The 27,980-nt window shown below is 42.7% G+C and overlaps 2 protein-coding genes across 2 annotated transcripts in view; both read right to left on the bottom strand.

The window, feature by feature from the left end:
- Positions 1–12: 12 nt before the first annotated feature.
- Positions 13–6,248, bottom strand: pomt1 (protein-O-mannosyltransferase 1). The gene is made up of 20 exons (XM_079560201.1): positions 6,098–6,248; positions 5,811–5,928; positions 4,486–4,592; positions 4,139–4,189; positions 3,907–4,053; positions 3,280–3,388; positions 3,085–3,144; positions 2,903–2,996; positions 2,675–2,830; positions 2,468–2,598; positions 2,178–2,273; positions 1,950–2,042; positions 1,721–1,817; positions 1,406–1,498; positions 1,207–1,327; positions 1,032–1,129; positions 850–963; positions 650–776; positions 382–559; positions 13–239 (listed from the first exon to the last, which is right to left on the bottom strand). The coding sequence occupies exons 2-20, from the start codon at positions 5,918–5,920 to the stop codon at positions 65–67; spliced, it is 2,157 nt and encodes a 718-aa protein (XP_079416327.1). The 5' UTR covers positions 5,921–5,928; positions 6,098–6,248; the 3' UTR covers positions 13–64.
- A 1,889-nt stretch (positions 6,249–8,137) lies between these two features.
- The window catches only part of piezo1 (piezo type mechanosensitive ion channel component 1 (Er blood group)), a 32,180-nt gene continuing 12,337 nt past the window's right edge, over positions 8,138–27,980 (bottom strand). The window contains exons 7-54 of the mRNA XM_079560462.1: positions 26,350–26,518; positions 26,156–26,278; positions 25,557–25,629; positions 25,304–25,407; positions 25,154–25,233; positions 24,896–25,076; positions 24,485–24,590; positions 23,675–23,856; positions 23,448–23,596; positions 23,079–23,237; positions 22,101–22,189; positions 21,816–21,982; positions 21,220–21,396; positions 20,800–20,925; positions 20,492–20,692; positions 20,023–20,227; positions 18,431–18,535; positions 18,203–18,359; positions 17,887–18,130; positions 17,682–17,778; positions 17,176–17,341; positions 17,012–17,101; positions 16,825–16,904; positions 16,393–16,461; positions 16,205–16,305; positions 15,910–16,027; positions 15,758–15,832; positions 15,515–15,687; positions 15,305–15,408; positions 14,973–15,146; positions 14,074–14,332; positions 13,778–13,966; positions 13,517–13,660; positions 13,227–13,440; positions 12,378–12,522; positions 12,098–12,245; positions 11,861–12,013; positions 11,478–11,539; positions 11,248–11,406; positions 11,027–11,174; positions 10,749–10,937; positions 10,580–10,672; positions 10,297–10,469; positions 10,097–10,219; positions 9,948–10,027; positions 9,682–9,877; positions 8,641–8,782; positions 8,138–8,569 (exon numbers count right to left, since the gene is read on the bottom strand). Of these exons, the coding sequence (XP_079416588.1) occupies positions 8,441–8,569; positions 8,641–8,782; positions 9,682–9,877; positions 9,948–10,027; positions 10,097–10,219; positions 10,297–10,469; positions 10,580–10,672; positions 10,749–10,937; positions 11,027–11,174; positions 11,248–11,406; positions 11,478–11,539; positions 11,861–12,013; positions 12,098–12,245; positions 12,378–12,522; positions 13,227–13,440; positions 13,517–13,660; positions 13,778–13,966; positions 14,074–14,332; positions 14,973–15,146; positions 15,305–15,408; positions 15,515–15,687; positions 15,758–15,832; positions 15,910–16,027; positions 16,205–16,305; positions 16,393–16,461; positions 16,825–16,904; positions 17,012–17,101; positions 17,176–17,341; positions 17,682–17,778; positions 17,887–18,130; positions 18,203–18,359; positions 18,431–18,535; positions 20,023–20,227; positions 20,492–20,692; positions 20,800–20,925; positions 21,220–21,396; positions 21,816–21,982; positions 22,101–22,189; positions 23,079–23,237; positions 23,448–23,596; positions 23,675–23,856; positions 24,485–24,590; positions 24,896–25,076; positions 25,154–25,233; positions 25,304–25,407; positions 25,557–25,629; positions 26,156–26,278; positions 26,350–26,518 (6,790 nt within the window). The 3' untranslated portion in view covers positions 8,138–8,440. The remainder of the gene's footprint in view (positions 8,570–8,640; positions 8,783–9,681; positions 9,878–9,947; positions 10,028–10,096; positions 10,220–10,296; positions 10,470–10,579; positions 10,673–10,748; positions 10,938–11,026; positions 11,175–11,247; positions 11,407–11,477; positions 11,540–11,860; positions 12,014–12,097; positions 12,246–12,377; positions 12,523–13,226; positions 13,441–13,516; positions 13,661–13,777; positions 13,967–14,073; positions 14,333–14,972; positions 15,147–15,304; positions 15,409–15,514; positions 15,688–15,757; positions 15,833–15,909; positions 16,028–16,204; positions 16,306–16,392; positions 16,462–16,824; positions 16,905–17,011; positions 17,102–17,175; positions 17,342–17,681; positions 17,779–17,886; positions 18,131–18,202; positions 18,360–18,430; positions 18,536–20,022; positions 20,228–20,491; positions 20,693–20,799; positions 20,926–21,219; positions 21,397–21,815; positions 21,983–22,100; positions 22,190–23,078; positions 23,238–23,447; positions 23,597–23,674; positions 23,857–24,484; positions 24,591–24,895; positions 25,077–25,153; positions 25,234–25,303; positions 25,408–25,556; positions 25,630–26,155; positions 26,279–26,349; positions 26,519–27,980) is intronic.

Here is a 27,980-nt window from a genome sequence, read left to right as displayed (position 1 = left end):
CCGGTGTTTCTGGAATAATACACGTCTTTAATTTACAGTAGAAAACCAGCTTTGTAAACAGAGCCTAATGATGACGGTACAGGATGTCCCATGACTTTCTCCACTTGAGTCTCTGCAGTTGAGAAGTCGACAGCTGTGGGCTGCCGTAGGTCAAAGGGCAGAAGTTTTGATAGGCTAACAACACAGACACTGCCAAAGCCAGCACACACGCAGACAAGGCACGCCGTTGAGCTTTACTGCTGCAATGACAGCAAAAAAATAAATATGAACACACTGTTGAGAAAAAATATTAATACTACTGGACATGCTTTTGCTGCACCACAAAGAGAAATTGCTCCCATGGTGTTTCAGCTCACCCAAACACACAAAATCCTTCCTTACCTCAGCAGGTGAGAGTGGACATGCTCTACGAGGGCAGGGCTTAACAAGTGCAGGTAACAGAGAGCTGGTAGGTAGTGATACAGGAACAGAGTCTTCTCCATCAGGAGGAAAGGCACAAAGTTCACCATCCACCCACCAACACACACGCTGCCAAGACAGATGAACCGGTTCCACTCATCTGCACAGAAGACAAACGGTCAGAATAACTAACTGATCTTAAACTGCAATCTGCAGAGATGATAAGTCAAAAGTATGGTCTTGGGTGTACCATCAGGTAAGTCCTTGAAGCCCCGCCTCCTCCGTAGCAGGTAGCAAATAGCCAGCAGTTGATAGGCCAGCAGGCTCATGTTGGCTATTGCCCAGGACACAGGATTCCCAATTAGGTGGATCTGGGCCTGAAAAATGAGGTCAGGGGGGCATGAGGTGGGTATAGTTCCTGTGTTACTGCTTTTCTGAGCTTTGTCCTACATTTGTGGAAGAGTGCAGCCAGTATGCGATGTTGGTCTCAAGGGTGAGCCACTCAGATGGAGTTGAACTGTACTTGTGTTCAGTGTTTTCCTGTTTGGCTTTGAGCATCTTCCACTTCCAACGCAAACACGTTTTAGTTGAACAAACCAATTTAAAAAAAGTATAATGTGTGGCGGAGATACCTGAAGTTCAATAAACTTGGCCCAAAAGGAGATTTTTCTGGTAACATCAATATGAGTTGGTGAATGAAGCTCCAGCTCTCGTTCTCTCTGCTCTTGACCTGTACATGTACAACAAAGCCATAAGAAGATACAGGCATATTTTAGAGTCTTTGAAGAATAAGATAAGGAGACTTACTGGTTCCATATCTGTGTTCTTCCACGGTCCAGCTCTGGCTGCTGCTCGGGGCCGTGAACAGCTTCTCCGCGATCACCTCCAACTGATGGAAGCCCCAGTCAGGGAGAGATGTCCCACTCAACTATAAGTGCAAACATAAGGACATATATGCATATAAGCAAAGAAAAGACACATCAGGCAGTAGTACACAGCCAAGTACCTTGAGAACAGCCGACGTGTTGAGATGGACCAGTCGCACATCTGACAGAATAGTCTTCCAAACTTCTGTGTCTTTCTCCCTGTTACTTATTTCCTGAGGAAGAAATTAAAAGAAAATGTTATCAGTAATTGGCACAAGCTTTAAGACCAACAAGACCAATATAGATCAAAAAGCAAGAGAACTAAAATGCTAAAAGCCTTTGGGCGACTTATGTGAAAAGCGCTATACACATAAGCTTCCATTCCATTGCAGAAAAGTGTTTTGTATTAGTTTCTCATAAGGTTTACACTAGGAAAAAGAGAGATGATGATTTACCACTGTCCACAAGTTCTGCGGAGCCATGGAGACATTGTAGTTGATGTAACCAGACACCTCCTGGGCATGAGGGCTCATTGGAGCGGCTACATCATGACTGACAAGAGAGGAACATTTGCGTTCAAGATTTTTTGGCACAACAGAAACAAATCGACAGGTTCTAATGGATTTGTTAAAAATTGTTAAAAATTGATCTGACAAGCCATAATGGACAAATTCAGCATTTTACCTGTTGAGAAAGCGAGAAGTCATTCCATGGACCAACTGTATGACATCTCCATGACGGACAGGCCTGGGAGGATTACCCACCACCAGCTCGTGCCTGAAACACGACAGCACAGTGAACATGATTCAAATCTATTGGCTTATTCTGTCAAGGGCTTGGTCTAGTCTAGAAAAGATAAAATATGGAAACAGCCTAATAAAAAGATAAAGTAGTGCAGACGTTTTTAACAACCTGCTTGGATCTTTGATAATCCACCAGTTGTTGACATCTTTGAAAGGGTAGCAGGTGACTTGTTGCTGGTGGGAGCTGCCTCGCCCATTTTCATACCTAAACAGACACAAGATAGATATCATGATCACTGTTTAAGCCTAAATAAAAAAAACACTAGTCTCAAAATGAGATTCTTAATCTCAGTGGGACTTTCCTGGTTAAATAAAGGTCAAATAAATAAAGAAGCCAAAGCTATTAGTGACAACTGAAGAAGTGAATTTAAATAATTTTGAACTGTTGGCCCCTCTCACCTTATTGGGTAGTTGACCTTGTGTGAGTGAAGCCAGCAGGGCACAGGGTTGGAGGCGGAGCTTCTTAGGGTCACCTGGCTGCCATAGGCCACTTCAAGTGGCTGTCCTTGAGTGATCCTAGAGAGCCCTCCCTGAAGGTACAGAAACGGCCTTCAGCCCTTAGCTTTGAGCCTGTTTTTTAACAGAAGGAGGGCCAAGTGTGTGTACCTCAAGAGTTGCTTGAAAAGCAGAGCTCATGAGCTGGTCGTGGGGCCCACTGCGGTGGAGGAGGCTGAGGTGGATGTAGAACCAGAACACATAAAGAAGAACAGGCACTACCACCAAACACACTGCTCGACAGACGGCATGCACACATACACTCAGCTATCACACACAGAGATGTGAGTTAGACAAAGCTACAACTGCATTTCAGCTTCTGTTGCACAAAGAACTCACATGGCTCAGAGCTCGGTCTCCAATCAGGCTCCATGTGTGCACACAGGCCACACCTAACAGCAGCAGGTACGACAACAAGCCCATGTACTTGACCCTAAGCACAGACCACATACAAACCATGTTCTGTGTCTATCGTACATTGTTGAAAATCTTTCACTTTAATGATTTGAATTGGGTTGTACCCTATTGCCACTGCAATGGAGGCTCCAGAGAGAAGCAGCCAGCAGTAACTGAACCAGGACCTACAGAAAAATAAATAATATTTAACATTTTTAGCAATATAATATTAAGTTTTAATCAATTGTAATATATGTTTTAATAATATCAAACAAGCAACATCTGACAAAGTGGTGGAGTCTAGAAATGTTGAGCCTTACCTGTGACATGTGTTGTGGAACCGCAGGTAACAAAAGAAAGACAGGAGCATGAAGAAGATGAGAACAGACTCCAGCAGCATGAACCGGGACTGCACGATTAGTGCATTCTCTGGAAATCACAGTTGTTTTATTGAGTGACCTAGACATTTTGATTATGCTGCAGTTTTTACTTTTTGTACATTGTTGCAGTAATATGTTTTTTTGTGTGTCTGTATTTTTGCACAGAATATGGAAAGTACTTTGGGGCACCTTGACCTTGACCATAAGTGTAAGAATTCAATTTTTTAAATTGTTGATGTTTATGTTAATTTCATACGTCAAGGACCCCTTTGTAAACAAGATGCTGCATCTCAAGGGGCTTTTCCTGAAATTTGTAAGGCCTTGTTTTAGGCTGAGTGAAATGTTCTCTTCATTACGTTTGAGAACATTTACAAAATACTTTTGGTGTATAAAAATGTTCAGCTTGGCTTCAGTTAAAAAAAAACTATAGTACATTAGTCACACTGCCTGCGTACCAGAGCTGGGCTGGTGTTTTATGTGGATGTGTTAAAGAGTATATATATAAAAAAATGCATATTATCCACTATTGCAAACACTGTCAAGATAACGAGATGAATTACTTCTGACCAAGCAAAAAGAGCAGCGCTGCCCCCAGTGCAGACAGGTAAGACGCTCCGAGCTCCAGAGAGAGACTGTAGACCAGAGGCACACTGAAGGCCCCGCACAAAGCAGGGAGGAGCCGCAGACTCCACACACTCACACCGTCTGGGTACTCTGCACACATAACCACAGAGTCCAAATACTTTGTAATACTTTACACAAACATACATCATAACTATGTCATCACAAGTTCACTTACCTGCTCCAATTCTGTTCCACACAAAATTTCCATCAAACCCTCCAATATACGCTGAAAAAAAGAATGACAAGTCTCTCACACTACAAATCAACTATAAAGTACCGTCCAGATCAGTTTTTCTCAACTGGTGGGTCGGGGCCCAAATGGTCGCTGAACACTTTTCACTGGGTTGCAAGCTTTTCCCAGGGAACATTTCTTTCGATATTTATCAACTGAAAAAGTATTGGAACCTTACCTGTGTCTATTAAAATTTCTGCTATTGGATTGATTTTACTATTTGAATAAAACTATTTCACTAACTATTTCAGCTTAAGTACAATAAATATTGTATCCATCACAACACTAACCTCCTGCAGACAGAATCATGTGTCCAAGCGGAGGGCCACTGTCATCAATGAAGAAGACTCTTTTCATGTAAAGAGACACAAACTGTCCATAGTAGACCTCATCAAACCTAAGAAACAGGGCAAAAACAATATCACAGAAAGAAACAATGGACAATCAGACTATAATGCTAACCAATTATTAACCAAGCTCATAAGGCAATACTTCTAAATCTAAAGCTTAATTTCTTCAATATAAAGATGAGTAATGCAAAGTTTAACTCATTGTTGGTACAATGGTCGGTGACGGTCTATGACAGTAGCACTCAAGATATTTGTGTATTATGATGATCTCCGGTTGGAGGGCAGAATTCACCCTTTGGGGCAATCGCCATGACAACTCAAATTGTTATGAAATAAACAAAGATGTGGTGACAGGTCAAAAGAGTTACAGATCAATATGGTGGAACGAGGCCCTGACCACAAGCCTATGTGCACAAGCAACACCTTGACCAAGGGCCCATCTAAGAAGAACAAAAAGCCCCAAACACACGACAATGGAAGGAGGCTGACCTTCTAAAAACACAGGCGTGCTGATGTATCTGAAACCACACGAGACTGGAGAAAGGTTAACTTCGAGTTTAAGCACAGAATGTTGGAATTGGAATATATAAAATAACAGATGTGCTGACGTATGTAAAATGACGTATGAGATCTTTGATGTTGCTGTATAAAATGTAAACCTCGCCCAGTGTTCCTCAGACCATCGGGTCAACTTCTTGGTTGATCGTTTGCAGGGCACTTGGCTTGGTGTACTCGAACTGTAAACGTTCAACTGTCTTTCCTATTGAATCTGATCTTAAATCTCCATTTGTGATAAGACTGCCTAGACCTCTTAGCCCTCGTGGACGGTGTTAGTCGAGCCAAGTGAACTTAGGGGGTAAGAGCACACTTTGCCCCAGCTGGAGGCTGGTGTTACTCTCTCCTGTGTTCGCACCTAGACTCTCATCTTTTCACTTGTCAATTGGTCACCCATGGGCGTTTTCCTTTCTGTATCATCACTATTTTTCAATAAATCCACAACAAATCTTCATTAGGTGAGTTGAATTTGTTATTGCATTTGATTGTACACAATTGTGAAAGGGGAAATTACTGCAGGCATTGAATGAATGGTAAGACTCGGGGGTTAAAAGGTTTGAGTGTATTGGATTGCTTCACAGTATCACTAGGTCAATGTAATTAGGAGTACAGTTCAAGTTAGAAAGAAAGTAAAGGAGAGAAGCAATATTTTACAGCTACATTAGCCTAAAAGATAAATGAGCCATGCAAACGGGATGTTACAGACTCACACCACAGAGTTGGGGTAGTTCAGTCCGCTCAGCCTGGTCCATAGGGCCAGCCCAGAGACGAGCAGCAGCAAAACATCAATGTGAGCGGTCACCACAAGAGGGGGCTGCATTGTGTCTCCTGAATAAAGTGGTGTCAAATGTTAATATTCAACTTGGCCATTTACCAGATAGCACATTTTAACTCTATTTTGTGTGGCTGTTTTCTGTGTAGAGTATGAATAGTGGGGATGACCCACTATTCATACTCTACACAACAGTGTTACAAGACAAAGACACACAAGGCTCACCTGGCCGTCGAGAGGAGATTTATCAGCCGCTGATCCTCCTCTCTCCGAGACAGTTCATCCATTCATCCATTCAGCGATCTAACGATTTGTTTTGATTTTGGCTGAGCAGTGCACTGTGCATGTTGCTTCCGGATTATCTGCTCCGCGCGCTTTACCGCCCCCTGCTGCTGTGGAATGGTAAGCACTGCCACATGTTGTCCTGTTTTATGTTCCATGGTTTAACCCAAAGATATTTATTTTTATCATGATCATTATATTGACCAGTCACTGCTACAGGGAAGATTCACGGCTGCTGCATATGAGATCCCTGTCCTCCACCAAACACACAGTCAAATGACACAGGGAAGTTAAGTCAAGTGTGTTGAGACACAAGACCACAGGCAGAGGTGGGCAGAGTAGCCAAAATATTCACTCAAGTAAGAGTAACGTTACTTTGAAATATTCTTACTCAAGTGCAAGTAAGTGGTGACCCGAATAAATACTAAAGTAAAAAGCACTTGTTGCTTGAGTACTGTGAAACTTAAGTTTCAGTTGTGATATATGTAAAATATCAGAAACAAAATTTGTAATAATGTGAAAATCCTAATATTTCGAAAGAAAATACCAATGAAAAATCATTAGAAATTATTATTGCAGAAAAAAGGGGGGCATGAAACACAAACTACTTCTAATTTAGGTCGACATAACGCTTTTCTTTTCATTACAATGTTACTCAAGTAGAAGTTGTTAAAAGTATTGATGGATATATGCTCTAATAAGAACAGTTTTTTCAAAAATTTGTACTTGAGTAAATGTAACTCAGTACTACTACCTCAGACCACAGGTAGCACTTTTTGTGTGCATCCAAAATAAGATAGAAATATTATAATGGTCATTTTTAGACATTTTTATAGAGGTTTCCAAATGGGTAAAGCTTCTTTTTGGTCTGACACTACACAAAAGTGGTTGTTTAAATCACTGGAAACCCCAGTAAAACTGCATTCTAGCTTGTTACTTGATTTATCACAATTTACAATTTTAGACAATATCTATGTGATCTGACCAATTCAACAGAGAAAAAATATGCTGCCCTTCTTGCACAACATAAATAAAATGAAAAACCTAATTTTAATTATAGACTTTTTAGCAACAAGTAGCACTTATCTATTCTATCCATCCGTCCACCCATCCATTCATTTCCTTGTGCTTTATCCAGGGTCACAGAAACAGCAGTCTGAGCTGAGATTCATAGACTTCCCTATAGGGAGGCGACCAGGAGGCATCCGAAACAGATGCTTGAGCCACCTAAGCTGGCTCCTTTCGACGTGAAGGAGCAGCGATTCTACTCCGAGATGTTCCCGGGTAACTGACCTCACCCAATCTCGAAGGGCGTGCCCAGCCACCCTGCAAAGGAAACTAATTTCGGCCACTTGTATCCGCAGTTTTGGCCTCGGATCCCAGATCACCATGACCATAGGTGAGGGTGGGAATGCAGATCGTTCGATAAATAAAGAGCTTTGCCCCCCGACTCAGCTCCCTCTTCACCACAACAGTCCAATACAGCGACCGCATCACTGCCGACACTACAACGATCCATCTGACGATCTCACGCTCCATCCGACCCTCCCATGACCCCGAGATACTTCAACTCCTTCTATTGAGGCAAGGACTCCCCACCGACCTGAAGAGAGGAAGCCACCTTTTCCCGGAGGAGAACCATGGCCTCGGATTTGGAGGTGCTAATTTTCATCCCAGACTGGAGGTGAATCCAGCCTCAAAAGAGGACATCCCACAGATCCAGTAAGACTTTAATTTGTACCTTCCTGACAAATACAGTTTGAAACTGCAATTAGTGTGTGCAATACAATATTAACTGTCTTGAAAAAGACAGGATCAAAATTCTGAATTCTGCAAAAATTAAAGTCATAACACATTTGTGAAATAATTTAGGCTCTGTCATTTTAAGACAAAATAAAACACTTATTTCAAAGGCACTGGGGCATCAAAAACATACAATACAATAGTCACAAATGCTGAGTAATCTGTGGTTCATGAAACCAGAAGTGCTTTTCACGTCTTACAGTTGCTTTAGTCACTGAGGCTTCGACCGTCACAAAATACAACTACATCACCCCTGCTCTGTGTCATCAACACGTTTTGGCAGCATGAGTTCTCTTAAAGACGTCACTCTGCATCGCTTGTCTGTGCATGCCTGTAGCATCTTCATTGCAGTGCAGCTCTGTGACGCAGAGGAAAGGCTTCTGCTCCTCTTTCACTGCCTTGGTCTGGACATATCCCACGTAAAGAACATGGTAGTGTTGCCCTGCTTCAATTAGTGTCCTTTCTTCAGTTTAAAGTGTACAGTCAGCGTCTCCCATGGTCAGAGCTGTGATTGTCTCTGGTCCATTTAATCATTGTCTCTGGAGAACGATAGAGGAAGATGATCTTAGAGTAAAGCTCCTCCTCCAGCTCCAGCTCTCCTGTTTCCCGCACCTGAAACATACACATGCTCTTGAGCACTGCGTCCATGAGTGCACCGAGCTGAAGATACTGTATATACAAACCAGGAAGATGTCTGTGCACAGCTTGAGGATGCGGTCCACACATGGCAGCTCCTCGAACATGATGGAGTGAGAAATCTCACTGAAGAATCCGCGCACAAACTTCCCAATCACCAGGACCACCGACACGTACAGGCCCATGATCCTGGACACAGAAAGGAGTCAATTCAACATGGCTTTATTACGGCAGCAGTAGGTCAGGTCGTCTTATAAATGGAGGGTTGGCTGTTGGAATTGTGGCTTTCACTGACGCTGTCTTGCCTGTGTAGATTGGCAGCCATTCTTCTGTCAGACCCCAGGGCTGCGGTGGCTACAATGATGACTTACCACAATGAGTGTAAAGCTAATGATTAATGACAGTGTTGTGCTTTGAGAAGCTTGTAAAGCTTGTAATGCACAATATAAGTGCAAGCCATTATTACTACTATTACTACATCCTAATAAGTTTGTGCAGGCTGTCAGTCGTCCAGAAAGTATTCATCATAGTGAAGCTGATTGAATGGAGGACACTTCTATCGACCGAAGCTTCTTCTTCGCTCTTGTAGTCAGAAAGTGTGACGAAGAAGAAGTTACTTGTTAATCTTTCTGACCGCATGAGCAAGAAGGACTTAATCTTCACTACGATACATCCTAATAACATTATAAAACAAATGTTATGGCTCAGTATTTGCTGCTGAAAATGAGTGTGGGTGTACATATTTATGGAGCACAAATGGACTTTACTAGTCATGTAATCATTGTGTAAAATACAATAAGAGCTTTAAGTTTGTAAATTGATAAGGAGTTGAAAAGGAGGATCTGTTGGACAGGCCAAGACAATACAGTATATATACTGTATACAGTAATACAGTAATTCTATTCAATTCAAGGGCCATAATGATTAACAGAGTTCTATCAACCCTGTTAATCATGACCCTGTTATAGAATTTAAGCCAAAAATTGAAAGTGCAGTACCACACACAATGGTACTGAATGAAGTATTATTCTAAAGCTATAAGATAAATAAAACCACAGACCAGAGTGAGGAGCAGATAAGAAGCTCACCCGTATCCAGCCAAGAAGCCCAGACTGGGGGGACTGACTTTGTCGTTGAAAATGACCATGGGCAGGACCCCACACGATGAGGAGGAGGAGGCACAGCCTGCAATGGCAATGTCCCACCACTCCGGAGTTCCGCTGCTCCTCAGGGACTTGTCACTCATCAGGGACAGGGTGATGTTAAGGTAGCCCTCCTCATCTCCTGCAACAACAGATCACACTTAAACGCTTGCTTCAGGCTGAAAGCCTGTGAATGTGGTTAATGTGCCAACCTTTATACAGCTGACTGACTGGTTTGGCCTCCGCGCCGTTCGGGGCTCGAATGAAGTTTGGAAACATGTGGGGCACAAGCCTAAAGACAACATCACTTGTTAAACACTGATAGTGTCCTCTCTGTGTCTCATCCTTCCGGGCGACTTACACAGGTTTGGTACGATTGCCCTGCAGCAGAGAGGCCAGCTCGGATCGGACTGGACTGCCAGGCTCCAGGTCAATGGAGTGTTTGTCAAAGGTGTGCTCTACAGTCCCTCCTTTTCCTAAATCTCTGTGGAGGGGTAGAAATATCAGTGATCCAGCAACACTTTGTGCCTTGAGTGATTCATTGGCAGTTGAATGATGTACCTCTGGAAGATCCAGGCCAGCCTCAGCGTTAAGTCCACCTGACTCTCCAGCAGCTCCTTGATGAGCTCCTGTCGACTGGGGGGGCTGATTCTCCACACAGAGCCGGAGCTGCCCTCAATCATGGCCGTGACGATGTCTTCAGAACTGTACAGAGTGATAAACTGCATGGCCACCTGAAATACATACACACACATTCTTGGATGGAGGGAAAGGAACTCCTCAAAACAAACAACCACCTCAGAAATCAAACCCGAAAAACTGTGATTTTAATTTGTGTGTGTACCGCGTTGCCCCCGAATCTCTCGGTGAGGTTCTCAAAGTCTTTTTCAGTGTAGGGTTTGATGGACTGCTGTTGAACGCTCATGGTGAACAGAGGCTACAGACACGCAAAGCAATGATCAGTTTGAAAAGCAAATCATGTGGATTACAGAATGGACTTCGACGCAATGTACCTCGTAGCCTCCGAGTTTGACAGTCACAGTGACGTCAATGGGGTGGTTGACCACGCCCACAACCGATCTGACCAATGAGATAAAGAGCAGAGGGAACCAGATGATGCAAATTAAGAAAAAGATGATGAGCCCCCCCATCCCGTATTTGACGATTTTCTTCTTCTTCTGTCCTTTTGGCTGTGGATATTTCTGAATAATAAAAAAAAAGCATAATTAAATGAAGCACTGACTGCATGTTTTGCCCCTTGAGCTGAGTAGTATCTGGAGCGGGTTCATACTTTCTCTGTCTCACGGCTGCACTTAATGATAAAGATATTGGCGTAGATGTCCTCCACACACATCCAGTCGGACAGAGACAGAGTGGTGTCCGTCCAAACCCAGTCCATGACGGCTCGCAACTCAACCAGGAACGGCACCAAACGAAATCTAAGCACAAGCCGCCAAATCAGTGAACGGCTCTTAACATGTGGAACTGTGACCTGAGTAGTTAGGCTCATACCCCTGGAAGAGGAAGAGGTTGAGATGGTTGTACTTCTTGGTCAGGAAGTTGCCGAGTATACGGGTTGGATAGCCACAGCGGATCTGGTACGCTGATAGGCCAAAGTACACGCACTTGACAAAGTACCAGAGCTGGGCCACGAAGTTCTGATTAAACTTCCTGCAACAGAAGAGCACACATGTCTCTGATGCCTTATCACACAGAGGAGTGGAGGTAATGTGGAGACTCACCTCTCAGTGACTGCAGGCAGGATGAAGAACATCCAGATGTGGATGCCAAACACCAGGATCACCTGCACACACCAGGAACAAGAATTGGTATTTGGGAGTATTTATGTGAAAATAGTAGTAGTATTTACATTTACTTTAAAATGGTTGTAAAATGTAATGTGAAATTTTAATTTATATCAGACACGCAGTATTTAATTTTAACACTATAGGAGCTGTCTTCATTTTGTGCAATAGAGACCAGACCACTAAACCTTTATATCATTCTGGTCTGAATTTCACTTTTCAGCACATTTAGCAGCTCAGTAAGGTAACAAAAAAGAGCGTACACACACAAAGTATAAAAGAGTTGAAAACAAGTAAGAAGAGGATGTATGAGGGTAAACCTGGAAGATGAGTTTTCCCAGGACAGCCTTGCGCAGGTACAGTGCTCGGTCAATGATCATGGTGCTGAACTGAATGAGCAGCATCACCAGGAAGGCCTCAGGAACCTGGTCCTCGGACAGAGAGGAGGCGATGTCTGCGGCCGCACTGTGTTTCTGCATACAACAGTATGAAACGTTTACAACACACACACATTTATTTTCTTTACATTTACTTTCACGCTTTCATTGCCACCATACCCCAAAGGCCCAGAAACCGAATACAATGATGATGAAGTCGATCACATCAGTGAGGAACATGAAGGCGTAGACGTCAGTGGCAGCGCGGTACTCAGCATGTACAATGTCTTTGAAGAAGCTCTGAGTGGGCTGATACACCGCCTGGAAACTGCAAACAACCAGGCTTAACACAATCACTTTTTCAACAACCACTGGCCCCTTGGGCTTAAATATGTTGGTGGTACTTGTACTATTGTGTTTCGGCTGAATATTTTAGTGGCCTGGCAAGACCGTGACTCACCCAGATACACAGATGTGTTTCAGCTTTTGTCCCATGGCCAGCAGGCGCTGATTGGCAGCCTCTCTTCTTTTACTTTTCGATTTTTTGTTCTTCTCTGGTTTACCTTCAGAAACGTCTGGCTCTGGTGTGTCTCCTGAGGCCTCAGCTAGGATCACAATGTTGTAGATGAATGGACAAGAAGTAATGTGTTAAATCACCACAACTTTAACTCTGAATCTGTAGCTCCACAACCTGAAGCTCACAAGGTACAGTTGTGCGCAAAAGTTTACATACCCTGGCTGAAATTTTGACAATTTTTTTGACCGTTTTTCAAAGAATATGATAAAACAAAAAGGTTTTTTTTTCACTCATAGTTAGTGGTTGTGTGAAGCCATTTGTAGTGAAAAACAGAGTGTGCTCTTTTTAAATCATAACGAAAAAAGAAAGTACCTTAATCACCCTGATTATATTCTTTGAAAAATAGTCAGTCTAGCTCTCCACCATTTCCCATGTAGCTCCCCAAAGACTTTCTATATTGTGTCTGGAATAAAAAGAGGAAAACTAAACTCTTATTTTTCTTGTGTTGAGAGCTACTCATACTTTGAAGATACTGGAGCGTCAGAGCCATGTTATTTCAACACAGAAAATTACTTCAGTTTTGTCCATGTTACTATTTTAGCCCAATGTGCATCTATCTTATGTAGAAAGGGGCCTTTGGTGAGCTACCTAGAAAGGTCTGGGGAGCTACTTGTTGGAGATCCCTTGTCTGGTCCCATAGCTGGATTTTAGTGTTACTGCAACCACAATTACCCAGTACACTTATAGTCGATAATAAAAATAAAAAGACCAGTAACGTTGTCTAACACTGACTCATCGTCTGGTGTTTCTTGGTCTTCTTTTTGCGGAAGCGGAGGCTGCTCTTCTTCGGTGATGGCTCTGTGGTCTGTGTCTGTTCCTGGGGGTTTGACGGGTCAAGGCCTATAGACCCCTGTTCATCCACTGACATAGTGGTATCAGAATCAACAGTAGGGGGCGGTGTAGGAGCCAGTGCGGCACTCCTCGACACAGTATACTCCACTGGGTTCTGGTCAACAAAGGTCGTTAGAAGACATGTTTTAAGCTCCCAGCTGTTATCTTGTTAGAATAAACAGCTGTCTTACTTCTGTGATGACCAACTGTTCCTCTTCACTTTCCTTCCTCACGCCCTCCTCACACACGTCTGCTTTTATACAATCATCAGAGCCGCTCTGAGGTGAAACGGGCTGCTCCTCAATGGGCCCTTCATGGTCCCACAAACCGTAGCGCTGTTAAACAGAGATGCACCGCTCATATTACTCACAGAAGTAAGGCATGAAGAACAATTGGTGCTATGACTGAAGTAGTATTGCAATGGAACATTCTGGACACAAGGGAGTGAGCACCATGAGCAGAGATCTGTGGAAGAACAGGGCCAGAAGCTGCAGAAGGTCATATTTGATGTAGTTGTCGGACTTCTCAAGGCCCAGGATGCGAGGCGGGAAAAAAGGTTTGTCTTCGTTTACGGTCAACTCATAAACGCTGTTCCAGGGGAAGAAGCCGAACTGAAAGAGGTACTTGACCATCACCATCACCTACAGTATGGAACAAAAACAGTTCATAATATTCAGCTGAGTTGCAGTTTGGACATAACTAAAAGTTGTTTTCAGTTGTACATTTCATTATGCTTATGTTGATATACCTGAGTGTAGACGATAGCAGTCATCCAGAAGCGTTTGGTGGGTCTGGGCACAGAGAGCATGGCCCACAGGAATACCAGGATGGGCAGCACCAGAGAGATGACTGACGCACTCACTACGTTGTTGAGGACAATGATGAGGTAGCACACCAGCTCAGAGTTAGCAGCCAGCAGGTTGTAGAGGGCGAACAGCAGTTTCAGCAAACGGTTCTGGGTGTTGTAGAAATCTCTGCTCTGCTCCAGCTCTTCAATGTAGAACTGTCTGCACAGGAAAAGGGTTTCTTTTTAATAACTAATCAGGGATAATGCATATAGTAAGTGATCATAGTTTTACATAGGGCTGGGCAATTAATCGAAATGTAATTTTTTAATTTATTTTTTATTCAACTAATTTGCTCAATCTCAATAATCGTCATAGAGCTTTCTGATCGACAGGTTTACAGCCATTTCTTTGGCACAAACAATACCTAGTTTGGGAGTGTGGACGAGACAATGGAAGACTTTTGTGTGTTAGATGAAACTGGAGAAAAGCATTTGTTTTTGTTAGAGCTGAGGTTTGAATAAAAGATGTATCTAGTTTTATGAGTCTGTAAGATGTATTTAATTTGTTTAATTTCAATATGGGGAAAATAATCGTGATTATTTTTTTTCCAAAATCGCCCAGCCCTAGTTTTACAGCAGATAAGTGTCAGAAAACAATCTGGGAAAAGTGCTGCTTATAATGTTAGTGACATGAAAAAGTCCAAGGATAGAACAAGGATTCTCTCATGGATCGTGGAACAGTATACTCCTTTTCTCCTTTGGAGATTCTAATGGTTTGTTTCTTTGAGTTAAAGCATTTATTCAATAATGTTTGGGCTTTCATATAAAAAAAATAAAGCAGTGATGTGTTGTGCGAGTACCTCTCTCCCAGAAGCTCACTGGCTGTTCTGGAGTGCCGCTGCTGTTTGGGCAAATCTGGGATCAGTTCAAGGCTGTTGCTGGAGAGACCCAGACTCAGCAGATTTCCAGTGCTGGCCAGCATTGGCCTGGGGGTCGATTGACCTGGGACCCCCTGACCATCCACATCCAGGCAACTGGAAATATACAGTTTCAAAAACATGTTTCAAAGAGCTTTCTACAATCTATCATTGACACATTACATCCTTGGGTCAATAACATAAACATGATTATACTGTGAATGTGATATAACTCAAAACACACAGCAATGGAGGCAAAAGACACAGACTCTGACCTGTATCTGGAGTTGTCAGCATCGGTCTCATCCAGACAGGTCTCCAGTGTATGACTTTCACTTCCCTGGGACAGCAGCTCGTCTGTGGATGCTGTAGTCTGGTGCTGGGGAGAGGGATTTAAAAAGAGTTTGTGTTTGACACCTTTTGGAAAAGTTCACACTGGTCTATCAGAAACTAATTTTCATCTGTCAGTAGCCCGTGACTTTTACCTGCTGGATCTTGTGGATCATGGAGTAGCGCTCATTGCACAGCACGGTGGAGGTTTCTCTATACTGTTTGGTCAGAAGATTGAGCCACTGCGTCAGTCCATCCACCATGGCCAAGACTATGGCCCACAGGAAGCGCAAGAGGTCCAGGATTCTCTGGACCATCTCCCCATGTCCTGTGGGACAACAAGACGGTCAGCTAGTGTCACCTGAAGCCACAGAGATAAAGGAGCTCAGGGACCGTACCAGAGACCTGCTCCTCTGGTTCCTCACTGTCCTCCCGCTCATCAGGCTCCTCAAACACATCATTGTCTGCACCACCTGCCATACAAGTTCATGTTCACTTCATGTTATGTCATTATAGGACTAAAGTGTATAGCAGTGACTTGTGTCCAGACCGGCGTTGGAGTGGGCCTGCTGGAGTCTTGCCTTCTCCATTCGCCGCAGCTGCTTCTGTCTCTTCTGCCTTTCCCTCAGAGCCCCCTTCACACTGCTCACCCAGGCCTGGTACGCCAACTGACAAACCAGTCATTGTTACCACAACTGCTATGATGCCTCTGATAGTAATAATAGATCATTTAATATCTATCTATCTCAATATTTTATCTTCTATGAGACTTCATTTCAATTATCACATAAAAATAAATCTCTGATCACACAATAATGAGCTTGGGTAGAAAGAGGGAGTCTGACCTGGCAAGCTGTCTGCTTCTGAGGCTTTTGGTCTTCAGCTTGCTGCTCCTCCTCATCTTCACTGTCCGACTCAAAAAGATAATAGTCCCCCGAGTGGAGCACTGCACACAAGCAAATGAGATACCTACACAAACTGGCACAAACTTATACTGCGCATATGACCAAGTCATGGCCTGTTATGGCTTCACCTGTCGCATGGTCCAACCATGGTCGGTACCACTTCTTATTGGATTGCTTCTGCTCCTGTTGGCTCTCAGCTGAAAAGAGCAGAACTTGGTTAGGAGGTTGGATAATACAACATATATTTATGTTTGTGTTTGTGGCATAACATACATTTGAAAATGTTAATTATCTCATTACATTTTGAAAATTAAAAAACAAACAAACATCTGTGGATTGTATGCGCAATCTTACGGCGTGACATTAGCGCAGCTTCTGAGACTAATGAACTGAGCCTGGGCACCTTTTAGGTAGCCGTGCATGCTCAAGATACAGAAGTGAGTCAGGTGAAAAGCATACAACTATTAATTTGCGATAATCTGTGATTAATGTGGTAATTATGACATCAATGTTTTGCAGAGTGTGGGTTTAAAACTCTCTACATTACAACATTACAGTACCTTCAGCATCAGGGTCGGGATGTTCATGTGCTTTGTGTCCATCTCTGTATTTTTGCTGTCTGGCTCGGATTCGCTGCATTCTGTGAGATGACAGCACAGAGACAAGAATGAAGAAAGGCCTATATCTTTGTATCATTTATACTCTTTAACAATGCACACTCTTTCAAATTTTACTGGACTAACTCACGATCTCTTGAGCTGCGAAAGAGACTTCTGCTCCAGCTGCTGTCGATATTTGATGTTCTTGATGATGCTGGCCTTAAACAGTTCAAACCCTCTGAATAAAATGCATGTGTTAGCAGATGCCGAAGCAGTTCAGATCCAGTGAGGTTTGTGTGAATTGGAGGTTACCGTGAAGCCTGGCGTGCTGAGGCCTGCAACTCAGTTGTTACATGGAGGAAATAGAAGCTGAGGAAGACTCTGCGCTGCAGAAGAAGGCACAGAAAACAGATCCCGTCCCAGATTATCCCAGCCTCTTCCACAGGAAGGCTGCAGCTACGGTCTTCCACTGCCTTTGCTGCACACAGCAAAATGGGTGGTACCAATCATAAATCAACTCAGTATATATTCAGCCTGTTGCTAAAAGAAGATCATTAGTCGCTGATGAAGCTCCTTGGATGAGACTTGAAATGTCCATAACACATAAACTGGCAAGTACAGATGACAGCTAAAGAACGTTTGTTTACAGTGGAGTATACTTTTAATACTTTGGCTCTTTCAGCTAATGCTGAATGCTTCCCTCAGAAGACTTTAATTTCATTGTTAATTATGGTAGGGCCAGTGCTGAAGATGACATGAGCATTGTGCGATGACATTTTAGGGTGTGTAAGGGTGTATCTTCACATGGCAGGACTTACGGTCGTAGTAGCCTTTGACTGTGCAAACCAGGCTGAAGAGTTGGATAACCCAACAGAAGCCATTCTGCATCTCCTTGACAAACACACAAGCCAGGATCTACCACACACAATATGTATGAGCACAAAAGAAATAGAAACATAAATTAATTAATTAATTAAAAACCTGGACTTTGAATCTACTCCGATGCTTAAAAGAGAAACTCACTGAAAGCATGTTTTTGGATATGATGACAGCAACGTTATAGATGATGAGGCAATCCCACAACACAAGCCGGGTCCTTGACGGCTTCAGGAGCAACTGTGTTCCAAAGAGAAGGAAAGAGAAGCAGGCCACAAGATAACCCAGTCCAAACGCTGATATCCGGGTGGCTCCAGTGACGAAAACCACAGCCAGGACGAACCAGTAGAAGTAGCGGAACACCAGCACTTTCGCCATGTCCAGATAACTCCTGTAAAACACACACAGTCAGAACACACACACGTCCACCTGAACCGAGGGAGGCCGGCGCAGACAGAGGGACCTGCAGTTGACGAAGTTGGGCGCTGGGTTGAACAGACGCCCTTCCATGGGGTCGGCATCGTCAGTGTTCTCCCCGGCCAGGACCATCCACTCCTCCACACGCTCACACTCAAAGACCTTCCACTGCTGGGCGGCGCACATCAGCAGCACAAAGTCAGCTGTGGAGAGAGAGAGTGCGGTCAGGGCACCCACAACACCGCAGTCAAGCAAGGACAAATCTACAACCCACCTATGAGGTTCTTTGAGTTTGGAATGGTGTAGAAGTCCGGCAGATAGATCCATTTGATCAGAGCAGAGCTCATCAGCACCCGCGTCTTCCACCTCCAGGGATAGTCTGGTTATACGCATGTTGATGTCAGTAAAAATTTTAATAGTGAGAAGTGTTGATTAACACACAAAGCCACACACATTCAGAAACAGTGTGCTGAGTGACATAACATTTGAAAGAGTGGTGCATATCCAAAAAGAAAAAAAACACTTTTTGCAACACTTTGTCTGACTTTTGTTTCACAGTATTTGCAGCGGTGTTAACCATAAACCATGTGCATTATGACATTAATAGGTTAACCTTTAGAATTCTTAGCTGCTTAGCTTCTTGTAGAATTTCAGGGCTGAAACCAGTTCGCCCTGAAGGTACTTATTTTCTCGATAAAGACCAGCGTTCTATACATTATCCCACTTAATATATTATTTACAGTGTTAGGGAGAATACTTTGAAATTGTATTTAGTTACTGAATACTGAATACTTGCCTCAAAGTGTATTTTGTAATGTATTCCATTACTAGTCTAATCAGAGTACTGTATTCTGCATACTTTGAATATTAAAAACATTAAAAGTTTTTTCTGAATAATGTGCAATACGGAGCTGAAATGTAATGATTGATGCTGGGATGTTTCCACTTGATATTTGGAAAGTAACTGTATTCTAAATACCCTCAGTTACTCAAAATGAGTATTCTAAATAAATGCATTTAGTCACTCCTCAACACTGCTTATTTACAATACTCATTTTGAGTATCTGTATTCAGGTAAAGTCACTCTTTCATCTGAGGGTATTTATAATACAGTTACTTTACAAATATCAAAGGAACACTTGACAGTATTCAATCAGTACATTTCAGTTTCATATTCAGAACATTAATAAGGGAAAAAAAGATTAAAACAGCCGGGGAAACATTTAGCTGTATCGTTCTGGGCTGTGGGCATTTGCAAAGTGCTCTTTTGCATTCCTAGTGGTAAATAACTTTGTGTGTGAATGAAAAGTGTGTTACAAATAAAATGCATTATTATTATTATTATTATTATTATTATTATTATTATTATTATTATTATTATTATTATTATTATTATTATTATTATTATTATTATTATTATTGTAACAGTTGTCGCTTAAAACACATATTATGAAATATCAACGTAAAAGTATTACAAGTGTTCAGAATACAATAGTCTGATTGGACAAAGCAATGGAATACATACACAGCAAATACATTTCAAGGCGAGTATTCGTGTTCTCTACCGAAATACAATTTCAAACTAGTCTCCCACACACTGCACCTAAGTCAGGTTTTGGTGATATTTTTTAGGAAAGTAAGTGACAGAAATGTTTCTTCAATTGCCATATATAATTTACTGTATGTTCAAAATCCTTTAAACATAGTCTTAGTCATGCAATTTACTGCAAATAAAAGGTCAATATGCAACTAGTATTTTTTCCCCTTCTTTTTTAATGTGAGAGAATCTAGTACCCAAGTGCTGGGTGCACATGGCGCCTCTAATGAAGACAGTGTTTTAGTCCCACACAGAGCATAAAGACTCACCCAGGCATAGGGCGGGTGGCATACCCACACACAGCAAGTACTGGTAGATCATGAAGACAGAAAGGAAGAGACAGTATCTGGGCCAGATCTGTGCAATCGCTGCTCGACGTCTCCTCACCATGATGGCTACCAACCAGCAACCATGAATGATCACCAGAAAGTTCATCCGCTGGCCAATGACGTTGACTGTCATTAGGAAGCAGATCTGAAATGACAAAAATGTGTTATACATATGAGGCTAAAATGGTATTGATTTAATGCATGGCTTAGTAATTGCACAGAGAACCAGACTGGTTCCTGGGATGCTGATTTTGTATGCTTTGGGCAACAAGTCTTACCAAACATGAGCAGCACGAGAAAGTACTTCTAAACTAGGTCTACATTAGGGCTTCAAACAAGTTTACTTTATATGAGCCCTCAGGAGCTTTAAATTTAGTTTGCAGTGTAGATGCTCGAGCTGAGTGTTCACCTCCAGTCCAAACTTGTAGAAGGTGTAGTTGAGCAGGTACTTAATGCATGGGATCAAGCCCTGGTCCAGTGTGTCCCGTGTGGCAGCAGGGAACAGCGCCGGGATGGTGGGAGGGGAGCACTGCAGCTGCTTGTAGTGGTGAGTCTGGTGGCGGTAGATAGTGGCCTCGAACACCAGTAGCATCAGTACAATCAGGTGATTCTGGGGAAAGGAGGAACAAACGGAAACATGGATGGTCATTTTCAGTAGATTTTAAAGACATGACCTGTGTGGCCAAAAACAGACTTTTCCTTTTGCAGACTACACACCTTGCTGTAACCCAGAACAGTTGCCTCCTTCCGGATCCCAAACCATCTGGCTGGGTCCACAGGCTCTTTGTACAGAGTGGAGTTCACCATTTCTTCAGGTGACAGGTCGGTCTCATTGATCAGGGGCTAAAGGAAGGGAAACAATATTTTAGTGTGGTGCCGTCACTTACAGAACTCTACTTTTGGCTTCACAGCTGAACTCTTTCTTTCCTGTTTTCTTCCTAGGAAAAGTGAACCGTATGTATCATGGCTGGATCAAAAACTTTAATAATAATAATAATAATAATAAGTATAATATTTAAAACTGGCCTAAAGCATGCTAGGCTGAGGTCTATCTCCCTTTTAAAACCATTTTTCCACAAATGACTCTGCACATAACTGTCTGCCCTCACCGCTTGGCTTCTGTAAATAGGACCTCACCAGGCTGCAGTTGCTGGAGTAATCGGTGGGGTTGACCACAGTCAGCTGGTACAGCATCTTGCACATGATGATGACACACACCCAGACAGTGGACAGGCAGGAAGCCATGGCTCTGAAGCGGCTGTAGGGCATGGCCAGGGACCAGAGCACCACTAGCACCAGGTTCATGACAGACGGCTGCAAACACATGCACTCGGGTCACTCCGGGGTGAGAGGGCCACACCCAGTGGGGCAGGGGTCAGTGTCAGTGATTAAGGCTTTTGCGTAACCTTTATACTGTAGCTTATGCACTTTGTGGTCAATACACATCATATTTCTGGGCTATTTTAATATACTGTGGAATGAATCCCATATGAAATGTTATAGTTTTCTGACCATATACAGCTTTATTAGCGCCTGCCTTTTTTAAACCATAGAATATGTTTTTGTATATAAACTACAGATGCAGGGCTACATTTACTAAAGTGAGCCATAACTAAAACAGGAGTAACTTTAGAAGTAATGTGATCATTTGAATGTACATCCGCAATGTTTTACATATGCACAGTTATCTTACTACACTGTAATGACCATTCTGCTTGTATCACAGCCTTTACCTCTTCCAGAGACACCCAGACAGAGAAGAAGGCCACCATCTTAATGATGTGAAGCTCCAACAGGCGCCACACAAAGACTTGGACTTTGGTGAGATTATCTGAGAACTTCCTCGAGAGCACCAGCAGCCTGTCCATGACCAGGCCCCACTTACTGGGCGTCAGGGCCACTAGAGGAGACGAGCAGGGGTTGAGAGGAGAGAAAGTTTACAAAAAACAGCTTCGTTTAAAATACACAAATCTGGATATGTGTCATTATGTGACGCTGATATGAGATGTGCGCACTACCTTCAGACTCTGTTTCAAGGTTCTCTTCGTCCTCCTCAAAGTCTCCTTCACCCTCAGTGTAGCAGGCCTCAGCAGACGCACTGTTCTTTCTGAAAATACACAATATGACATTTGTTCAACGGTTTATATTCAACTTTACATTAAAACTGCATAATCACAGTTTAACACGAGTGATGCAGCAAATTTAAGGCGAGACACTGCAGGTGAATAGGGCTTTTTTTGTTGTTGGAGATATCGATTTGAAACTTTTGCTGTAGATTACTGAAATAAATATGAGAAAAATGGTATTGCAAGTTTTTGGTCATTTTATGTTTTCATATAAAAATGAGGCCTTTTATGCCTAAAAATGCCCAAAATCTCTGCGACGAAAGCTCAATAATGTATGGAGCCTGGTTTAAATGAATGGTTTTATTTTGTTGACATATTGAATATGTTCAGTTTTAAAATAAGTTTTTTCAAAATGAAAAACTCAGTAAATCAGGGTAGGAATTAGATTTTTTTTTTTAAATCCCTCTAAAAAAAACCAAGTCCAAGACTGGAAATTAAAGAATACATTTTGAGAAAAGGGCTCTTGAAATCCCAATTTTCCATGTACACCTATGGAATGACATTAAGTCAGTGCAATAATTAAACACGTTATTGTGAAAATTAGGTACTGTATATTGTTTGTTTTGCCTGCAGTGTCTCCCCTAAAGAAGAAAAGTTAACTGGGACTCGCTCATGGCCCATTGGTACTGTATGGTGGCATAGCAACAATAATGGATATTCTACCTCTTCATAGGTCACTTCCTGTGTCCATGTTCAATCAAAAGTCATAAAAAAAAACTGTCAGAGCAGTGAAAACAAGGTGGAACTGAGCATCTTAAATGTAATGGTGTTCTGTTCTGGAGCTTCGTCAAATGCACTTGTCCTTTACTCAGCTGTGCATGAAGCAAGGTTCGTTACATTTAATTAAAGCATGTTGCCCAGGCCTGTTACCTTCGCTGGGGTGTGACGTTCTCCAGGTCAGTGATCCTCATGAAGGGTGTGTGGAAATAGTGCAGCTGCAGGATACAGGCCAAAAGGAAGAAGCCCGGGATGAGAATACTGCTGAAGAGCTCCGAAAGGGCAAAGGTCTCCAAACCCACCGCTGCCAGCCTGCACAAGCACCAACCAGGACTGTCATTTAACTCATCCAGAAAGCACTTGTTTGAGAAAATAAAGGGGGTGTAATCAGAATCAGAAGGTCCCAGAACAACTGAAATATTTACATGTAATAGGTTAAAACAAATAAACGCTGCAGTTCATTTGCTGCTTTTCTGGTGTGCTTGAATACATAGTGAATATAGATTCATCTTAAGCACATACTGTTCTTCTGTGAAACCAGTGAAATGCATCCAGTAGCCGGGGAAGTCCTCAAATTGGTATGTGTAGATAGCGATCAGCACCAGCATAGTGTATGCCACCACCAGCCACCAGAAAATCTTCAGCAGTCTTCTCCAGAGGGAGTAATACACCTGGGCGACAGGGCAGGGGTTAACCTGCAGTGCACATACTGCCAGGAGCAACAAAATATCCACTGCACCTGTAGCTACCTGGTAGAGACAGAGGCAGAGCAGAAACAGCAGCATGTAGACTATCTTGTAGCCCACCAGTTTTCCAGCGAAGGACACCATGATGAACATCCCGCCGCACACATAGATCCAGTATTTGGCATAACAGCACATGACCATGCCCCCCAGGACTTTCAACACTGAGTCATTGCCAGCGCCACCTTCTGGTAGAGAAACACTGATTGTTAAAGAGAACATTCTTAATACACACGGTTATATTTTTGACACAATCACTGAATGAGTGACGATAACATTTTTACTTTTTGTAGAGCAAGGATTTCTGCAAACACATGCACTCGGGTCACTCCGGGGGGGAGAGGGCGACACCCAGTGGGGCAGGGGTCAGTGTTAGTGATTAAGGCTTTTATACTGTAGCTTATGCACTTTGTGGTCAATACACATCATATTTCTGGGCTATTTTAATATACTGTGGAATGAATCCCATATGAAATTTTAGAGTATTTTGAAGTATTCTAACCATATACAGCTTTAATAGCTCCTGCCTTTTTAAACCTGAATATGTTTTTGTACATAAGGACCCCATGATGAACATCCCGCCGCACACATAGATCCAGTATTTGGCATAACAGCACATGACCATGCCCCCCAGGATGTACTTTGCCATAATAGAGGTCTACCATTCCGCCATTGATTTAACTCAATACAGTAAAGGGACAATTCCTCCGGATATTCTCTGAACATGTTTAAACTATTCTATTGTGGAGACTTTTTAAAATCTATTTTAAATATATAATAAAATATCCCAGGATGTGTGTTGGTGCAGGTTCAGACCTCCAGTGGTGACTTCCTGTAGCGGGATGGCCATGTTCCTTTTCCGGCTGAAGTTTTCCTTCACCGACTGTCGCAACAGCAGCCAAAAGGTCAGGGTGAACAGCAGCTGAGAGGGAAGAGGGAAACACAGTTCTGTTATGTTCCACATTTTACAAAAACATGCGACATGTGCATGTGATTCTACCAGCAGCAGCCGATAATAACAGAGAGCAGGATAATTGTAAAAAAGAAAGACAGAAATAAAGCGCCAGTGAAATTGTGAAATCTATAAACCATGTGAGTGTGGAAAATGGGTAACTGAGAGCTATAATAAAGTCATTTACAGAAGGAAATAATTTTTATAGCAGACAGATACAGATTTATGCCAATTTACTAGTCATGGGTGATGTCAAGTGTGCTGTGTGTCCTCACCAGCGCCCCCAGCCTTAGACAGGGGAACTGTGCCTGCTCTAGCCCTAGCTGCCGTAGGCTCATGTTGCCCACAGTGGTAGGCAGTTCAGGCTGTAGCTCCATGGCCCAGACATACTGCAAACAGCACAGAGCCAGTCCATAGAGCAGGATGAACGGGGAGCACAGGGTGGCTGCATGGCGCCTGAACCAGAGGGTAGAAAGCTGTTAGCTCTTTCAGGTCAACTCGACACAAACACTTTACTCTTTCTTAAACTAGACCTGGCTCTCAGGATCCAGATAAGACACGCCCAGAGCAGGAGCACGAAGGTGAGCCAGCTGTGATACGTGATGCTCCACACCTGCACACACAACTCTCTCATAGTCTTCATACTTCAAACTGTATATGATGAGGTATTTAACAGGATTTACCATCATGGCTATGAGAGCACACACATAGCTCTGCTGCATCACCACTCTCCCCATCAAAAAGAACGGACTTTCACTCTTTTCACCGCTGGGGGCAGCTTCAGCACCTACGTATGTGTGATAGACAAATGATATTTGATTTTTGAGTATTTACTTTAAAGTTCACTGAGTTACCTGGAACTGTTTCTCAGATACATCAGTGATATTACAGACAGATATTCAAATTGTCCAATTTGATTATTGAAATCCTGCATACCCAGTTCTGTGTTTTCCTCTGAGGCCAGTGCTACATCTCTGGGCCCTTCAGTCCCCTTCGACAATAGCATGAGCTGAAAGAAAATCACATATACATAATCAATACAGACCCAATGCTGAAATACATTGACCTGTACTGTGATCACACTGCTATGATGCAGTCAAAGTGGTATTTGAACTGCGGATTATTATGCAATATGTTTCACTCGTTGTTTGTTTTAAAAAAGTTTCATGAGAAAGGATTTCTTTTTTTTCTCTTATTTAATCCCTTGTGTGTTCACACTACAGACCTGTACATACAGTGGGGAAAAAAAGTATTTGGTCAGTTTCACTTAGACATTCTATTGGATTTTGGCCAAATACTTTTTTTCCCCACTGTATATGATGACATCACCAATTCATTGTCATGTTTTGCATTTCTGAGCTGTGTGTAAGGTAAGCTAAATGCCAAAAGGATTTACAAATAGATCACTAGAGCTCTAGTGTTTAGTCTATTGGTTAAAAAATAAAAGTAAATATATAAGCACATATTAATCCGTTTGTCAAACGTCCTGGTGCTCAACAGCAGAGAAAGGCCTGATTTTAGTCCTGATGCCGTACCTGAGTCTCATCTCGACATTTATCCCCCGGCTCTGTCCACGATCTCAACTCCGTCATTTCCTCATCCTCCTGGGACTCGGCTCCTTTGTCTGCTTTCTGCTCCTCCACCTGCTCCTCCGCCGGCTCCACACAGACGGGACATGAGTACACAAGGGCTCACTGATCCACATATCCACATACTAAATGAGTGGTACCTTAGCAGCTCCGATGTAGCCTGTCTTGAGCACAGTGGTGATGGTGATGTAGAGGAGGAAGAGGACTCCGGGGTTGGCATACACAGGCCAGTCATGGTCCGGGTTCAGGCTGAGCTCGTATGGAGCGGAGCAGTTCCCAGTTACAATGATGTCCTTCAGCCCGAACAATCTGCTCCAACACACAGTCAGAGGTTTGAATATGTGGCTTTATTCCCATGACACTCATCTATAGGTGTGAACACCAGAGGAAACCAAGCTTAGACGTGTTAATGCCGACATCACCATGCCACTATATCTTCTTAAAGTGAATCTAGCACTCTATAACTGATTCATAAACTTAGCAGCCCAAACCCAGACGCATAGCAGTGCTAGGGAATGAGCTCTTTTACAACAGTATTCAGTTTCCAAAATGGATGATGAAAGTGACACACTGTATTTGAAAGTATAGTATGTATGTATAGGTTAGTAGGACATACATTCTGCTAACAGCTTGTGCACTGCATCAAAGTGTTTTCGTAGCTATCTATTTATTGTAAAATCCAATAGTCTTTGGACTGACTACAGTAAAATAGCTGAACCCGTGCCAAGTGTTTTGGGGGTTCTTCTCAGGACTCAGAGTTGCATGTGGCAGACTGGACCACGGCAGATACTGTTTCAGAGTTTTGGACGACCACCAGACCCATCTATCAGGACATAAAGTGAGCCAACGGGTGCTTTTGCCTCTGAGCCAACTTGTCCATCAAATACTTCAACCGTGTCTGGAGTATTCAGAGCATTTACCTCCTTTAAACATCTTTTTGAAGGTGCAGGAACAAGCTAGTAGTAACCTTATCCAAGTTTCAGCATTAGCAACAAGCAGTGGAGTTATTCAGGCTATGTAACCTCAGCATTAGCCCGAAAGGCCATCAGTTCCAAGCAGACCCCCTTCCTGGGTTGACCTGCCAGAGTTGGAGTTAACTCAGACACATTTAAATTAAGTGGAGCAGCTGGAAAAGCTACAGAAACCAGATCTGTGTGTAAAAATACCCAGAATCAATAAAAGGTAAGTGAATACATGCGATTCTTTATCACTCAGTAATCAGTATTGCGCTGTGAAATTCAGTATGTTCTGGGTGGACTCAGCAATTTTCACTGCATTTACGGCAGAAGCTTACAATAAAAGTTAAAAAAAATACGGGCTGAATAAAGCAGGGAGGCTGTAACTGTGTATGTGAGTAAGTAGTTTATAGTGAGTATATTACGATTGCATATATTAGTGAGTGCTGGGATAATGTCTGTGAGCATAAAAAGTGAAGCAATGCCGGTGCTGCTACATTCAACACATTCCTCAGAGCACTCTCACATGAGCGTCACTGACATACCTCCCCTCACATCACTTCTCGGCCGCTACCATTGTTGGGAACTGTAACAGGTCTTGTATACTGTATAACCTTAGTGAGAGGCAATACTACGACTCAATACACACAGACGATAAAAAGAGTCATCACTGTCACTGAGCTTTGGACTGCTGAGAGCCACGACTGAAACACTACACATATAGGCTGCTGTTAATAATGTTTGGCTATGGGATTTAGGAGAAAGTAAAGTGAAGCTGTGAGAAACTTATGGATACTCCCTTTTTTAGCACACAC

Source organism: Gobius niger (assembly GCF_951799975.1).
Source record: "Gobius niger genome assembly, chromosome: 7".
NCBI classification, from domain to species: domain Eukaryota; kingdom Metazoa; phylum Chordata; class Actinopteri; order Gobiiformes; family Gobiidae; genus Gobius; species Gobius niger.
Note: the sequence above shows the minus strand (reverse complement) of the source record. Positions and strands in the feature narration are given on the sequence as shown.

Excerpts from the sequence above, each read along its gene's own strand:
- pomt1 (XM_079560201.1), bottom strand. The coding sequence starts at position 5,920 with ATGCAGCCCCCTCTTGTGGTGACCGCTCACATTGATGTTTTGCTGCTG. Across the intron at positions 3,389-3,906 it reads AGCGCTGCTCTTTTTGCTTG|AGAATGCACTAATCGTGCAG; the intron begins GTCAGAAGTAAT and ends TGTGATTTCCAG. Across the intron at positions 964-1,031 it reads CCAAGTTTATTGAACTTCAG|TGGAAGATGCTCAAAGCCAA; the intron begins GTATCTCCGCCA and ends TTGCGTTGGAAG.